We start from the raw sequence: 16,119 nt of genomic DNA, 5'->3' as shown, positions 1-16,119 counted from the left end.
AAAAAGATTGTGAGCGTTGCACATCTGTGGAGGCAGATAAACATGAGCATTAAGGGGCAGGGTTTAACCAGACTGAATGAAGTCCTGCATACAATTCACTCTGAATTTTAATGTCTAAGATCCTCTGTTTCATACCTCAAAAAGCATTTTGGCCTGATGGGAACAGCTGCAAATATACAGCAGGGTCACCAAATCTGACGAGAGCAATACAGGTTACCGAACTGTACTGATCTGTCACTCCTCTCTATTTCACACATGGCTTTAAAGTTACCCAAATTCACTCTGGTGATTTTCAATCTTCTCTGTTTCATAGCCCAAAAACATTTTGGCCTGATAGGAACAGCTGCAGATATACAGCAGGGTCACCAAATCCAACAAGGCAGCATTACAGGTTACCAAAATCTGTTAGTCCTCTCTATAGGGATGGGCGATACCACTTACTTTGTTTTCGATACTTATAAAGGCCAGTATCGTTGATATCGATACCGATACGATACTTCAAAGCTGAACTTTTTAATTAAGAAATGTATTAAATTACTAAGAGTAAAATGGGTAATGATACCCACTTAACTTTATATTAAACGCAGCCCTTTTTAAATGCAGAAGTGAGTGAACGAACGCTCTCTGCGATTGATTGGTTCTGTCTTGCAGCATTTGCGTGTGTTCAGATGAGCAGGAAAAAGTTCTATCCTACACAATTATTCATTAACACAGGTTATTGCAGGTATATGCATATTGTACGCATTTTTTTCCATTCTGTGATGTAAAATTGAGTGTAACATATTATCAAAAAGATTGTGAGCGTTGCACATCTGTGGAGGCAGATAAACATGAGCATTAAGGGGCAGGGTTTAACCAGACTGAATGAAGTCCTGCATACAATTCACTCTGAATTTTAATGTCTAAGATCCTCTGTTTCATACCTCAAAAAGCATCTTGGCCTGATGGGAACAGCTGCAAATATACAGCAGGGTCACCAAATCTGACGAGAGCAATACAGGTTACCGAACTGTACTGATCTGTCACTCCTCTCTATTTCACACATGGCTTTAAAGTTACCCAAATTCACTCTGGTGATTTTCAATCTTCTCTGTTTCATAGCCCAAAAACATTTTGGCCTGATAGGAACAGCTGCAGATATACAGCAGGGTCACCAAATCCAACAAGGCAGCATTACAGGTTACCAAAATCTGTTAGTCCTCTCTATAGGGATGGGCGATACCACTTACTTTGTTTTCGATACTTATAAAGGCCAGTATCGTTGATATCGATACCGATACGATACTTCAAAGCTGAACTTTTTAATTAAGAAATGTATTAAATTACTAAGAGTAAAATGGGTAATGATACCCACTTAACTTTATATTAAACGCAGCCCTTTTTAAATGCAGAAGTGAGTGAACGAACGCTCTCTGCGATTGATTGGTTCTGTCTTGCAGCATTTGCGTGTGTTCAGATGAGCAGGAAAAAGTTCCATCCTACACAATTATTAATTAACACAGGTTATTCGTCCAATTCAATGCATATTGTACGCATTTTTTTTCTTAAATAATTATTTTTGTTAAACAAAATCACTGGTAAAAAACACAGCTTAGTATGATATTTTTATTTGAGTATCCATACTTTCAATACTCGCATCAGTAACGTTATCGATATATCGATACTTCAGGATCGATACGCCCATAGCAGCATTACAGGTTACCAAAATCTGTTACTCCTCTCTATAGGGATGGGCGATACCACTTATTTTGTTTTCAATACCATACCGATACTTTTAAAGGCCAGTATCGTCGATATTGATACCGATACGGTACTTCAAAGCTGAACTATTTAATTAAGAAATGTATTAAATTACTAAGAGTTAGGGATGTGCCGATATGAGTATCGGTACCGAACGGTTCACGGGGCAAATTCCAAATGGAAGTGATCATCCCTATCCCCTTGGAGTGGGGACTTTGGAGTGAACAGGGCATGTGCGTGCCGTTATGTAGTCGTTTGAATGCACTTGGCAAAGCGAGCGACGTAATTTCCTCGTTATCTTTAGCTGGCATGTTCCCGTGACAACGCAGCACGGTGTCCGTCAGCAGATGTCTTTTTATTGTTGTTAGCATAACTGTTGCAAATAAACATACATTTTATATTTTAAAAAGTTTTATATATATATTAGTTTTTATATATTATATAGCATATTTTAAAAACTTTAAAAAATATAAAATGTATTTTTATTTGCAACAGTTATGCTAACAACAATAAAAATACATTTATGACAGTAAAACAGCGACATCTGCTGACGGACACCGTGCTGCGTTGTCACGGGAACATGCCAGCTGAAGATAATGAGGAAATTATGTCGCTCAAGTGCATTCCAAACGACTACATAATGGCACGCACGTGCCCTGCTCACTCCAAAGGAATAGGGATGATCACTTCCATTTGGAATTTGCCCCGTGAACCGTTCGGTACCGATACTCGTATCGGCACATCCCCACTAAGAGTAAAATGGGTAATGATTGGTTACCCATTTTAAAAAAGGTGTGTTTTAAAAACACATCTTAGTATGATATTTTTATTTGAGTATCGATACTTTCGATACTCGCATCAGTAACGTTATCGATATATCGATACTTCAGGATCGATACGCCCATCCCTACCTCTCTATTTCACACTGAATGGCTTTATTGTTAGCCAAATTCACTCTGTTGATGTTTAATATTCTCTGTTTCATACCCCAAAAAGCATTTTGGTGTCATGGGAAAAGAGGTACTAAGAAGGATAACCAAATTCACAAGTCAGCATAAAATCTTACTGAAATTTGTTACCCATCAATGATGATAGACCACACATAATCCACTTGGTTCATAAACTAGCTAATCTAATCAGCAACAGCTTCTGAAAATTCAGCCATTTTTGACAAGCAGTTTGACAGTGCTGAGAGCTACTGAGAATTCTAAAACTGGAATTTCTGTCATTACTGTTGCTAGCATCATCTAAAGGAAGAATTCACAGCGAAATTAAAATTCTGTCATTAGTTAGGCTACTCACCCCATGTCATGCCATTCCATCCATAATTAAAGACGATATTTTTAAATGTAAAAAGAGTAAAAGCCATAAGACTTAATCAAGCTTTCTTAAACCATTCAATAGCTTTATGTAAAGATTCTGGCGACCAAACTGAAATTTAGTTAGTTATTTACTGAAGGTTTTTCCCTTTGCATTCTCCGCTGTCACATTCAATTAAAAATAGCGCTGCTGAATGTTATAACGCCATTGTAGTCAGCGACCGCCAATAATATTTGAGATCCACACAGGTCAACTGAAGATTATAAGTAAATAGTGACCTAAATTTTAGTATGTTCCTCACACAAACCTTCAGAAAAACTGCTCACCAGTCGTGTGGACTACCTTATTGTTTTTTAAATGGATAAATGGCTCCCCTCGCGGGTGAACTAGGCCTACTGAAAATGGTAAGTTCCCAACAAAATGCAATAATGTCCAATAACTACTAGATGGTGCCTAATGATCCCAGTTTGTTAGTTCTTTCTTTCTCTCTGTCTTCAATGTTTAGGTTCAAATGTCTTAGCCGACTTTGAAAATCTAATTTAACCCATATTCAAATCATGCTTGAGAACATGCTCATCGGGTTTTATGCAGACTTCTGGAGTTCAGGCAGCTTGAGCGCTGCTGTCATTAAAGCAAATGCTCCTCCTCAGAAGAGCCAGCAGCTTCTGTTTTTAATCATTTAAAGGTTCTGTTGTGATGTCATAAGGCTCATAGATAATCTTATCCTTTACAACAATAATAATCAAATTTAAACTGTTTGTTTGCTGGCAGTTGATACCTCTTACCTCATCTGGGATTCGGAAAGACACAGCAAGTAACATACATAAAGCCTTAAAAAGACATGGGCTGGTGGAGTTTGATCTTCGAAAAGTTCTCATCAAATTCTTCCAAGACCAGATTATCTGGTCTATGCTATTATTAATTTTAAAGTTCTTACTTTAAGAGCTTAGGTCTACTTTACTTAAGCAATTGTTTCTGCTTATTTTTCCTGAATAATTTTTAAGTAAACAGCTACCTAAAATATGATTATTCAATTAAACATATCCAAAAACTCAGTTAATCCTCTTGAGGCATGAAAGTGCAACGTTTAAGCAATAAAATTTACTTTGATAACAGATTTTGGTATCTCTTGGAGACTTTATAAACTCGTCAAACAACAAATCCTACCATTTAGTCTCCAAAATGTGTAAAGACATGACAGCAGACCTCACTCTGTAACAGCATAATACTAAGACACGTCAGAAAACAACTCCATTCTGTTCATCTTATGAATCCATTCATAAATCCAAACATTATTTGAGTCCTCGGTTCTCATTGATATAATCTTGGTCTCCTTTAATTCTCAGTCTCAGCCAAAGAGCTCAAATGCAAAACATGTTTTCATTTAAAGTTGTTGCACTTTCAAGGCTTATGAGAATTAAGTCTTCACTCAGGATTGTGAAAATACATGGAAGAATGAGAACAGTCCCACACACTCAATAAACAAGCACATTGTGTTATTTACAGAAGGATTCTGACCTCATTATATCACAGTCCACATGGTAGCCGAAAACTACTCACTGGATCCTACAGTATGTAAACTGAGAGTTTTTTCTATGTTTAAATTATAATTGATGGGCTGGATAAAATATTTTATGAATTATAAGGCACTATAAAACACACTTTGTTTAGATCGGCTTAGATGCACCTTGAGGTATGAATACAGTGATTGGACGGTTGGGTGCTGTTGTCATTGGCCACGTAAACGCTTGCGATTCTGTACTGATGTCAAAATACCTTCTTAGATTGAATCTGTTTTATTAACCACAAGTGTGTCCTGTTTCTGTTTTGCAAATATAAAACTAATGATCTGTTGACACATTATTTGTTTGTAGTATCTATTGTTTGAGGAAACAGTGATTTTAATATTTCATAACCCTTTATCAGTGGTTATTTGTATGCACTGACCCAGTAGTAGGTAGTAGTAGTAAACATTATTTTAAAGGAATAATTCACCCAAAAGTTTACATTTGCTGAAAACTTACCCACTGGCCATTCAAGATGTAGATAAGTTTGTTTATTCATCTTAACAGATTTGGAGAAATGTAGCATTACATCACTTGCTCACCAATGGATCCTCTGTAGTGAATGGGTGCCGTCAGAATGAGGGTCCAAACAGCTGATTATAACTTCACAATAATCCATGCAACTCCAGTCCATCATTTAACATCTTGTGAAGCAAAAAGCTGCGTGTTTCTAATAAACAAATCCATCATCAAGACATTTTTTTTTTAGTTCAAACTGGTGCTTCAGGGTAAAATATGAGTCCCTATCCATAATATTGCTTTCTCCAGTGAAAAAGTCTGAATCACAAGAGAAATATGAACAGATTAAGCACTGTTAACAAGTGAAAACAGTTCTAAGTAAAGATGTTGGTGGATTTTGATGCGAGAAGACAACAGGGGATGGACTTTTTCACTGGAAGAATCCTGCATGTGCATTACTTGTGGATTATTGTCATGTTTTTAGCAGCTGTTTAAACTCTCATTCTGACGGCACCCATTCACGTAGGCGATCTACTGGTGAGCAAGTGATGTAATGCTAAATTTCTCCTAATCTGTTCTGATAAAGAAACAAACTCATCTGTGAGTACATTTTAAGTACATTTAAATTTTTGGGCAAGCTATTCCTTAATTATAAATTCATCATGTTATACAGAGGGTTATTGAACTCATGCTTTTTGACTTAATTTTAGCATAAGGCCTAATTTAGTTTTTGAATCTACTCATTTTTTTTGTGTTGAGATCTATTAATTTATTCATGAAATAATTAGAATTTGCACGTTACTTTAAAACTAAATTGTTAAACACAAAGCGTTTTGTTGTATTTTCCATTTTTATCATCTCGAATGTCCTATGTGTTACTGACCCTTATACACGTATACATGAATTTTTGAAAATTCATGTATTTTTACACTGGTGCCCAACAGTAGCCTGTCTTCTTTTGCAAATATATTTACCACCTAATGATTAACAAAAATTCCACAGCAGAACAGCTTGAACCTAAATCTGTGCGTGTGACTACACACATACTTAGTTTCTTCTTTTATAAAAGCACAGCCTTTACGTTTTTTTGAGTATAAAACACCAAAAATGTACTTGATATATGTTTTTGGAGCACTAGCCATAACAAGTGGAGTTTTTAGCCAAGACACCTCAAACTTACAGCCAGAGATTCGAGGTAAGCTTTATTTGTTCAGAAAACACACTCTTACTCTCTCATGCACAGACACCATATACACACATAAACTCCTACATACATACAGTGTGTTGGATCTGTCCAAGCCTGTCTCTTTTCCTCCTCACCTCCCTCAATAGACCTGTTTGTAGCTGTGGGTTCATCTGTGAAGATACCATGCACTGACGGAGAAGAAAAAGGGGTGGAGTGGAGATTCAACAGTTCAGTGCTCGTCTCAAGCCCTGTTCTCTCAATACAGAACACCAGTTTGAAGGACCAAGGCATCTACACCTGCAACCAACCGAATGGAGATCTGATACAAACAGTATCTCTACACCTGGGATGTAGGATTATGCATATTTTCCTTTAATGCTGTATACTCAACATGTTAGTCTGGTAAAATGTCGCACTATTTTCTTATGACACAGAGAGCTTAAACTGAAATCTCACCCTGTGTAATGCTTGCTCTATTCAGATCCCCCCTCTCCTCTGGATGTGCATTGTTGGTCTCCAAGTTACCCTAAAAGGGCAATATGCTTTTGGACACTGACTCCAGACCCAATACTTCCAACACATTATATTGCTACATAACGGTATCTCACGCTTTTAAAAATATAGGTTCTTTAATGGCATTGATGGTTCCATGAAGACCTTGTAACATCCATGGCAAGTTTCCATTGCACAAAATGTTCTTTATAGTGGAAAAAAAGGTACTTTAGATTATTACAATGTTTTTCACACACACAAAAAAAGGTTCTTCTAAAGAACTGTTCAATGAAGTAATGTTCACTTGTATACAGTATATTAAAGGGGTCATATGATGTTGCTAAAAAGAACATTATTTTGTGTATTTGGTGTAATGAAATGTGTTTATGCGGTTTAAGGTTAAAAAAACACATTATTTTCCACAAACTGTACATTATTGTTTCTCCTCTATGCCCCGCCTTTCTGAAATGCGTCGATTTTTACAAAGCTCATCGGTCTGAAAAGCGAGGTGTGCTCTGATTGGCCAGCTATCCAGTGCGTTGTGATTGGCCGAATACCTTAAGTGTGTGACGGAAATGTTAAGCCCCTTACCATATTGTGATACCGTGTCCCGGAGCGACGAGACAAAACCAATAAAACCCACTCTCCCAGGTTCAGGCAACAGTCCTCCGTAAAATGCGCAGCACACATTTAAATATTTTGTTTGAACTGTTCTGGAACAGTGTTGTAAATACAACTTAACCAGTGATTTCTAGTCGTGTCCTCTTTTGGCCAAACAAAGTAGGACCTTTCGCTTTCGCAACGAAACACACAGCGTCTCCACAACATGGCGGCGGCGGCGGTGGCAGCAACAATAAAGTTACACCTTCTTTCTTTGCGTGAACATTTGGGCGGTGTTATGCAAATCTTCCCACATCATGACGTAGACATGTGGGGGTGTGTTTAAACGAGGCGTTTTAGGAGGGCGTGGACCAGTCTTAACTTTTATAAAGAATATCTCTTTGGGTTTGAGACTTTAGTCTTTGCAACTTTAGGGATCTTATCTATTCACAAACAGCTTGTAACACTCCAAAGAGAAAGGAAAACTTGAAAAGTCAACCCCTTTAAATGCTTTGTTAAAACAAGCTTGTTTTAAAAGTTTGAATTATAAATGGTTGCTATTTAATGCTACATATTGCCTATATAAATAATAGTTTGATGCTTTAAAAAGTATGTGAAGGTACCATAAAATATCAGTAAATTGTCCTTATGACTTGCCCTCTATATTCCAAGTCTTCTGAAGAATCTGCGATAGCTTCTGATTCATGAGCGAATCATTCCGACTGGTTTTGTGACCCAAATAAACTGATTTATTGAAAAGATCCAATTCAAAAGAATGATTTGTTCATGAATCAGACATTTTTCTCATAAATGGGTTTGGATTATCATGACCATTTTGAGTAAATAATGATAGAATTCTTGAATGAACTGTTCCTTTAAAAGTGATGTTAGAGATTGTGTATTTATATATTGCTTTATTTTGAATATTGTGCTGTACTTTAAATTGTACACCTGTTGTAAATTGCTCTAATTGTATAACTCACCATATTTTTGATGATTTTAAAAATACAGCGTAATTGTTCAGAATATTTGCTGAGGTCCTTCTGAATTTTAATTTAGGAGCTTTTCAGACCCACTGGCAAGTGCCTGTCAATGCCAGAAATGGGGAGAACAAGACAGGCAATGTGCGCTATAGAGGAACTGGAGATTTTTGCAAGTGAACCAACTCTTATCAACATTACAGCTATTAATGCTCTGGGTAGCACAACACGCATATGGCCAATTATTTTTCAACAGATTGGTGAGATTTCATAGTCCTCTTCTACTGTTTCATTTATTCCACTGGTTTGTCTTTATTTATAATTTTTTTAATGTTATAATATTATAATAAAACTTAATCATGTAATGAATATAAAAAATTCTGACATTCTAAATAGTAATAATAAATAAATCATATATTTACATCCAAAAATATCAGTTTAAGATTTGGCTGGTCTATGTCAGAACACCTTACTGCTGTGTGATGAAACAGCTGCTTTTGCAGTATTTGAAATATTTGATCAGTGTTTACATCTTGATGCATATGCCATGAGCTCATATTGAGTGTTTAAATTCTTGTCCTTTGTTGGTCTGTAGTGAAACCTGATCCTCCGGTGAATGTGAGCGTGGTACAGGCAGGAAGCTGTCTCTGCAGTGGGGTCCACCACTATGGGATGATATTAGACTCTAAATGATTAATAGATGCACGCACAATTATCCATGTACTGCATACATTTTATACATGTATCTTACTAACCACAAACAAATGCCTTTCTATTTGAGTCTGTGGAATTCAGGATTAAATGATTGTGCAGCGATTTGTACAAATACAGACATGTTTGTGAATAAAAATGTTCTGTTCTGCATTAATATATCATAAATTGCTCAAGCAAAAAGGAATCCGTGCATATGTGGATCAGGTGACACGCGTGCATTAATTGACGTGTAGTTCGAGTCGATCTTGTTCGGTTCATTTGGATTTTGAGACTTAATTTTCACGGTTTGCAGTACATGGATAATTGTGCGTGCATCTATTAATCATTTAGAGTCTAATATCATCCCATACACCACCCACTTGGCCGGATCCTGTCAAATTTCTCCTTAAATACAAAGTGAAATTCCACTGGGGCAAACCTGAGACAGCAAGAACCGTGAGTTTCCAGTGTAGACCATGTTCAACTGTGTTAAAAGTAACTACATTCCTAGCAGTAAAATACTGAAACAAAAGGCACCAAACAGAACTATTTGAAAAGTCACTTCATGCTAAAGGAAGGACATACTGTATGAAGGTCATTTAATTATTTAACATTCTTTGTTTTCTAGCTGGGCCCTTACGAGTCTAATAAAATGGTTTTGAGTGGACAGGTGGCAGGAAGGACTTACTACATCCAAATATCTGCAAAGGACTCCCTGGATGATGGACAGAGCAGTGAGTGGAGTCACCGATAAGTGCCACCTAACTGATGTGGTGAATCATTACATTACAGTACGTTAACCAGAAGTGTTAGAATTGCAGTGTTTATTATGTCACCAAATGATAACTTTGTTTATAAAGGCAATGATGACAGGCTCAATGTGCAAGCTCAAAGCTCTATGCAAGCTCAATGTGCAGAATCTTCTAAATTCAAAAAATAATAAACACCCAGCATGGCTCCATGTAATCACAAAGTTTGTGAGCATGTGAAAAAATGTTCGTATCTAATCTTTATTATCCAACTGATTTTAACTGGTTTGTGAAATAAATAAATAATAAATATCATAAATAAAAATAAATAAAAATCACAGATTTTCAGGCAGCCCAAGAAATAATGTAACAAAGTACCAAAGCTGTACAGAAAAGTTTATTATTCTGGTTTCATTGGAAAATCACTTGAATTTTTAATAAAAAGTTTTTTAAAAGAGGTATGCTGGTGTTTTTTTTTTATTATATTATAAACAGTGTTTTTGTAGGATTATTTATATGCTATTATAGAATTTAATAATATTTTAAATTAGCTCTAGCTTCTATATTATTAGTTTTCGTTTAAATTTTAGTTTAGGTTGTTACGTACTTTGGTCATTTTTTTATTAGTTTTTTTTGTTTTGTTGTTTTTTATTTAAGTTTTAGCTATTTTAGTGCTTAAACATATTTCATTTAAGTTTAAGGTTCTTTGTCTAATATTTATACTTTATTTTATTTATTTATTTAATTCATTTCATTAATATGATTTATATAGTTTTATGATTTAATAATTTGAATGATTTAAAAGTTTTTGTTTTTGTAATATTTCTCTTTAGCTTTAATTTATTTTTAAGCTTTGTAATTTTATTAATTTAACTTAAAATGTATTTATTTCTGTTAACTTCAACTTGTTTCAGTTAGCTGCCAAGGCAACATTTATCATTTTCGTTCAATTTAAAGTTAGGGTCTTTCATTTGATATTTATATTTTATTAGATTTTTATTTCAGCTTTATTTCATTTAACAATTTTAAAATGTTCAATTAAAAAAAAATTTGTTAAAAGTATAACCATGTTTATAAGCCCATTCAGAAAAGAATGAAGGAAATAATTCAAACAAAAATTAAAGATCAAACCTTTAATTTTGTGGTGATGTTAGTGAATGTGAAAAAGATTCAACAACAGATTCAACATTCAACCAGATGTCAGGTAAGGAAAATTGTAACTCTTCCTATACCTTTATTTTTCCCTTAACCAATCCTTTTTTGTAGGTGCCCACAAAACACTGCATGAAACCCTTCAGTCTAATACGTCAGCAATCAGTGGCGTTACAAACTCTGAGTGACGAACACCCATGGAGAAAGACGGTGCACGATGCAGGTGTGCCGTCACCTTTTCTGGGCTGTGTGTGCCTGGGCCAGGCTTCGAAGTGGCATCGGTGGGAATATTAGAACGGCTTTGCATGGAGAAAGAAGTCTGTCTGTTCAGGTAAATGCTCGGATCTGTTCTGTTGTAAAGGCTGGGCCCTGGGGTCATGGACAGGTCCTCTGATGGGCCGCCTGCTTTCCTGCGTGCTGACATGGTGAAGCTGGCGCTGGAGGGTTTGTGGGGAACGTGAGAGCTGAAGAGGTTGGGTAAGGTGTAGCGGTTGGGGGGCGGTACAGGATCCACGATGCGGTAGCGTGTATGGAAGGCCATGGTGTAAGACGGAGGTCTGTGGTGAAGGTTCAAAGGTGGAGCTTTCTCAGGACTGTAACCTCCGGGTCCAGGAGTCTGGAAAGGTCCTCTGATGGGCCGCCTGCTTTCCTGCGTGCTGACATGGTGAAGCTGGCGCTGGAGGGTTTGTGGGGAACGTGAGAGCTGAAGAGGTTGGGTAAGGTGTAGCGGTTGGGGGGCGGTACAGGATCCACGATGCGGTAGCGTGTATGGAAGGCCATGGTGTAAGACGGAGGTCTGTGGTGAAGGTTCAAAGGTGGAGCTTTCTCAGGACTGTAGGCTCCGGGTCCAGGAGTCTGGAATGTATCAGCTGATCAAAAACAGAGAATCAGCAACTTCTTTATATGATTATGCATCCCCTCTTTAAAGTTAAAGTGAATATGACATAAAATGATGCTATTTACTTTCTGATACACATTACCATTCGAATTGTGCATGATTCGTCCAAAAAGTGCATGTGCATGTTATTCCAAAAAGAAAAAACTAAACTATTTTTCAGATGATATTACCAATTTCTCTCAGTGAACCCTTACATTCTGGCAATGCCCATTTCATTATACAACCAATCCCAGATGGATAAAATTTAAGCCCCACCCTATTTTTTTCTTATAGAGCGAAACAGTGCCCACCTACTTTTTCAGCAGCCTTAAGTATTTTTTCCCATTCATTTTTCCCCAAAGGGATTTAATAAAAGTCTTCATTAAAGAGTTATAAGCCATGAACCAAACCAACCAGCTACGAGGTAAATCACAACATTACAAACATATTTGAATATCAGACAAAAAGACAAAGGTACAAGATTGTGTACTTAACAGCTTTACTGAGGAACTACAATCCCATGATGCGGCATAGCGAAAAACATAATCGAAATAAAAACAATGCATAAATATAAAACTACTGACTTAAAGATATTATGTTTATAAAAACAATTTGTTTATTGCAAAAACTGCATATACTGAATATGCAAATATTAAATTAGTTTGAGAGTGTAGGGAGAGGGACATTTGCAATGCTTCATGGGAGTGTGTGGGCACTAAAGTTTTTTTTGGTGCAATTTGCTAGTTTCAAATTTTTTTGAGGAATCATGGGAACTTTGTAATAAAAAAGGTGAACATCTAGAGTCAGATCAGAAGAAAACCCACCTGTCTTCTTCTTTCTGCCCAGCATGGAGTACAATGGGGTACCGTCTCTGCCAAAGCGTGTCATTTTGGCATCTACATGATACTGCGGTCCTGGACTGGAATCCACAGACACCACTATTCAAAAGCAACATTATGAGAAAACACATCAGAATTGATTGAATTACATTTGGCAGACACTTGTATGCAAAGCAACATCACTCTCAGAAAAAAAAAAAAACTGGAAAAGCTGTCACTGGGACAGAACCCTTTAAAAGGTACTAATATGTACCATTTAGGTACTAATTTGAGGTAATAGTATGTCCCTTTAAAGTATTAATATGCACCCTTTTAGGTACAAAAGTGTACATTTTTGAAAGGGTATCATCCCAGTGGCAGGTTCTGTATCATTTTTTCTGAGACTGTTGAATATTTTAATGCATTCCCTGCAGTCGATACAACCTTGCCATGCTCTACTCTTTGAGCTACAGAAATGCTATTTAAAGTTAATTCTCTGAGACTGTTGAATATTTTAATGCATTCCCTGCAGTCGATACAACCTTGCCATGCTCTACTGTTTGAGCTACAGAAATGCTATTTAAAGTTAATTAAAATCAAACATATGGATTAAAATCAAGCATGTGGATTTTATTAGCTTAATATGCCAGTGAAATAACATGAATCATATCGCATGCTGTTGTTTGTGATATAAAGTCCAGATGTGCAAAGTTTTTTGTTTGAATACTTTGATCAAACTGGGTGTTCTCAGTTCAGGATTTTGAGTGTGTGTGTAAATCCACCTAATATTTCAGTACTGCAGAATAGACACTAATTAATCTATGAAATGATCAGTTAATATAAGTGCCATGTTGATGTATATCCATTTTATGCATGAACATGCTTGTTAAAAGCATTCTCATATGACTGAAGCCAGCATTAGTTAAGTGGATCATGTCATCTGTCAGTGTTTGATTTTATGTCATGTCACTCACTGTTGCTGCTCATGCGGCTGTGGAAGGAATAGGCCGGGCTGCTGGGTTTGGTGTAGTCATGGTTTATGTAACCGACAGTGGGCGGAAGAGCATAACGCCCCGGTCCGGGCCCTGCGGGCATAAACAAAAACACAGAGTATGGAGCCATTTAGCATTTATAATACGGAAATTTGAGCTACAGAAATGCTATTTAAAGTTAATTCAAATCAAACATATGGATTAAAATCAAGCATGTGGATTTTATTAGCTTAATATGCCAGTGAAATAACATGAATCATATCGCATGCTGTTGTTTGTGATATAAAGTCCAGATGTGCAAAGTTTTTTGTTTGAATACTTTGATCAAACTGGGTGTTCTCAGTTCAGGATTTTGAGTGTGTGTGTAAATCCACCTAATATTTCAGTACTGCAGAATAGACACTAATTAATCTATGAAATGATCAGTTAATATAAGTGCCATGTTGATGTATATCCATTTTATGCATGAACATGCTTGTTAAAAGCATTCTCATATGACTGAAGCCAGCATTAGTTAAGTGGATCATGTCATCTGTCAGTGTTTGATTTTATGTCATGTCACTCACTGTTGCTGCTCATGCGGCTGTGGAAGGAATAGGCCGGGCTGCTGGGTTTGGTGTAGTCATGGTTTATGTAACCGACAGTGGGCGGAAGAGCATAACGCCCCGGTCCGGGCCCTGCGGGCATAAACAAAAACACAGAGTATGGAGCCATTTAGCATTTATAATACGGAAATTGGTTTGGGTAATTAATGGGAAATAATTAGTAAATACAGTATTGGTTAACTTTACGGGGTAAAAAATTTAGAATTATTATCATTAACTAAAACTAGAACTATTAAAATCAATTCTGTTAATTGGAATAAAGCTCAAATAAAATAAAATATAAATGAAAAACTAAATTAGAAAAGTTGAAGCACAAAACTTACTGACTGAAAATAAATAAAAGCTGAACTAAACTAAAATTGAAATAAAACAAATTAACCTAAATAAGAAGAATGACAAAAGCACATAACAAAATGACTAAAAATGAAAGGAGGCTTCATACTGTAATTATTTATACTGAAATAACCATATATTAGCTAAAACATACCAACTATTAGCTAAAAAAATATATATACTGTATATAAATGTTGCCTTGCCAAATAAATGAAATGACTAGCAACTAACTGAAATGCCTAAGTTGAAATAACAATAAATTAAACCTAAATAGTAATTTTAACAAAATAATAATAATAAAAATGACAAAACAAAATGACTAAAAATGAAAGTAGGGTGTATACTGCAAGTAAGGTTATTATCATGAACTAAAACTAGAACTATTAAAAACAATGTTTTTTAATTGAAGTAAAGCTATAAATAAAATATGAATATTAGATGAAAAACTTCAACTAAATGTAATTAGTTGCCTTGGCAACTAACTGAAATGACTGGCAACAAACTGAAATAACTTTAAGTTGAAGCATTAAAATTACTAACTGAAAAAAAGGCTAAAGCTGAAATGAAAATAAATTAAACCTAAATAATATTAAAACAAACAAACAAACAAACAAAAACGAATAAAAATGACAAAAGCACATAACAAAATGACTAAAAATTAAACTAACATTATAATAAAAAAGGTAAATGTAAAAATGTATTCAATAAATGAAAATTATAAATATGAAAACTATACTAGTATATAAAAATACTAAAATAACACTCTTTAAAACTGATTGTAATAATTGATAACAGATAAGGACAGGTAAGTCTGCTTAGATTGATTCATTTTGTTAGTCAATATAAGGTATACATCTGCTAATTATGTTCCTCAGAGTCGTTTCCTTTTTTATTAAATCTAAAATAAAACTATGGAATGTGATTCATGGGAGACATAAAATGTCACACATGCTGGGCACATTTCTAAAATCCAGGAGAACCTTGGCTGTAAACTTTCATTCGAAATCGTATGAATTTTGCTACATAGTTAAATGTCATTCAATCTTTTCAAAGCTTTGGCCAAAACAAGAAAAGAACAGACAAAAGACGTTCTACTCTCAGAACGATACAAGCAGGTGTTGCAATAAAAGACCTAACTGACAGTTTCTTTCATCCAGTGTCAAGAGCCAAATGGCATGTTTGAACTACTTACAGAGCCCTGTGCTAAAATAAATCGTCAGATCTCCTCACTTTGCTGAATAATTCTTTCGACACAATCATTTGCACAAATTAATCTACTGAAATGAGCGGTCACAAACTCACCTCTTTCCCTGCCAGCAATGATGGGGCGCCGTCTCACCACTTCCCCCATGCCGCATATGTTTTCTGGCTAGCTTAAAGAGCTGACAGCAAAATCAGCAGCAAGAGTGCTCAAGGAGGTCCAGGAAAGGTTGAAGTTTCAGTTTAGACACACTGGAGAGGTACAACTGCGGCCTGAATTATGAATGACTCTTACAAGCGCAAGAAACCTTATCCTTGTCCAGGCTAGAAGAACATCCATCTCAATATCTTTACGCAT

General features: G+C 35.8%; 1 protein-coding gene and 1 pseudogene across 1 annotated transcript; one reads left to right on the top strand and one right to left on the bottom strand.

Annotated features, from left to right (window-relative positions):
- The first annotated feature begins 6,094 nt into the window (after window positions 1–6,094).
- LOC107690262 (interleukin-27 subunit beta-like) lies at window positions 6,095–9,031 on the top strand (annotated as a pseudogene).
- A 2,047-nt stretch (window positions 9,032–11,078) lies between these two features.
- On the bottom strand, window positions 11,079–15,912 carry odf3l2a (outer dense fiber of sperm tails 3-like 2a). Its single transcript, XM_016488634.1, has 5 exons — window positions 15,864–15,912; window positions 14,190–14,300; window positions 12,638–12,751; window positions 11,578–11,805; window positions 11,079–11,338 (listed from the first exon to the last, which is right to left on the bottom strand). Exons 1-5 carry the CDS (start codon window positions 15,910–15,912, stop codon window positions 11,079–11,081), a joined length of 762 nt encoding a protein of 253 aa, XP_016344120.1.
- Between the last annotated feature and the right edge of the window lie 207 nt (window positions 15,913–16,119).

The sequence above is a fragment of the Sinocyclocheilus anshuiensis genome, unplaced genomic scaffold (genome assembly GCF_001515605.1).
Source record: "Sinocyclocheilus anshuiensis isolate Anshui unplaced genomic scaffold, SAMN03320099.WGS_v1.1 scaffold785, whole genome shotgun sequence".
Lineage (NCBI taxonomy): Eukaryota > Metazoa > Chordata > Actinopteri > Cypriniformes > Cyprinidae > Sinocyclocheilus > Sinocyclocheilus anshuiensis.
The sequence above is the reverse complement of the archived record's forward strand: the minus strand, read 5'-3'. Positions and strand labels throughout refer to the sequence as shown.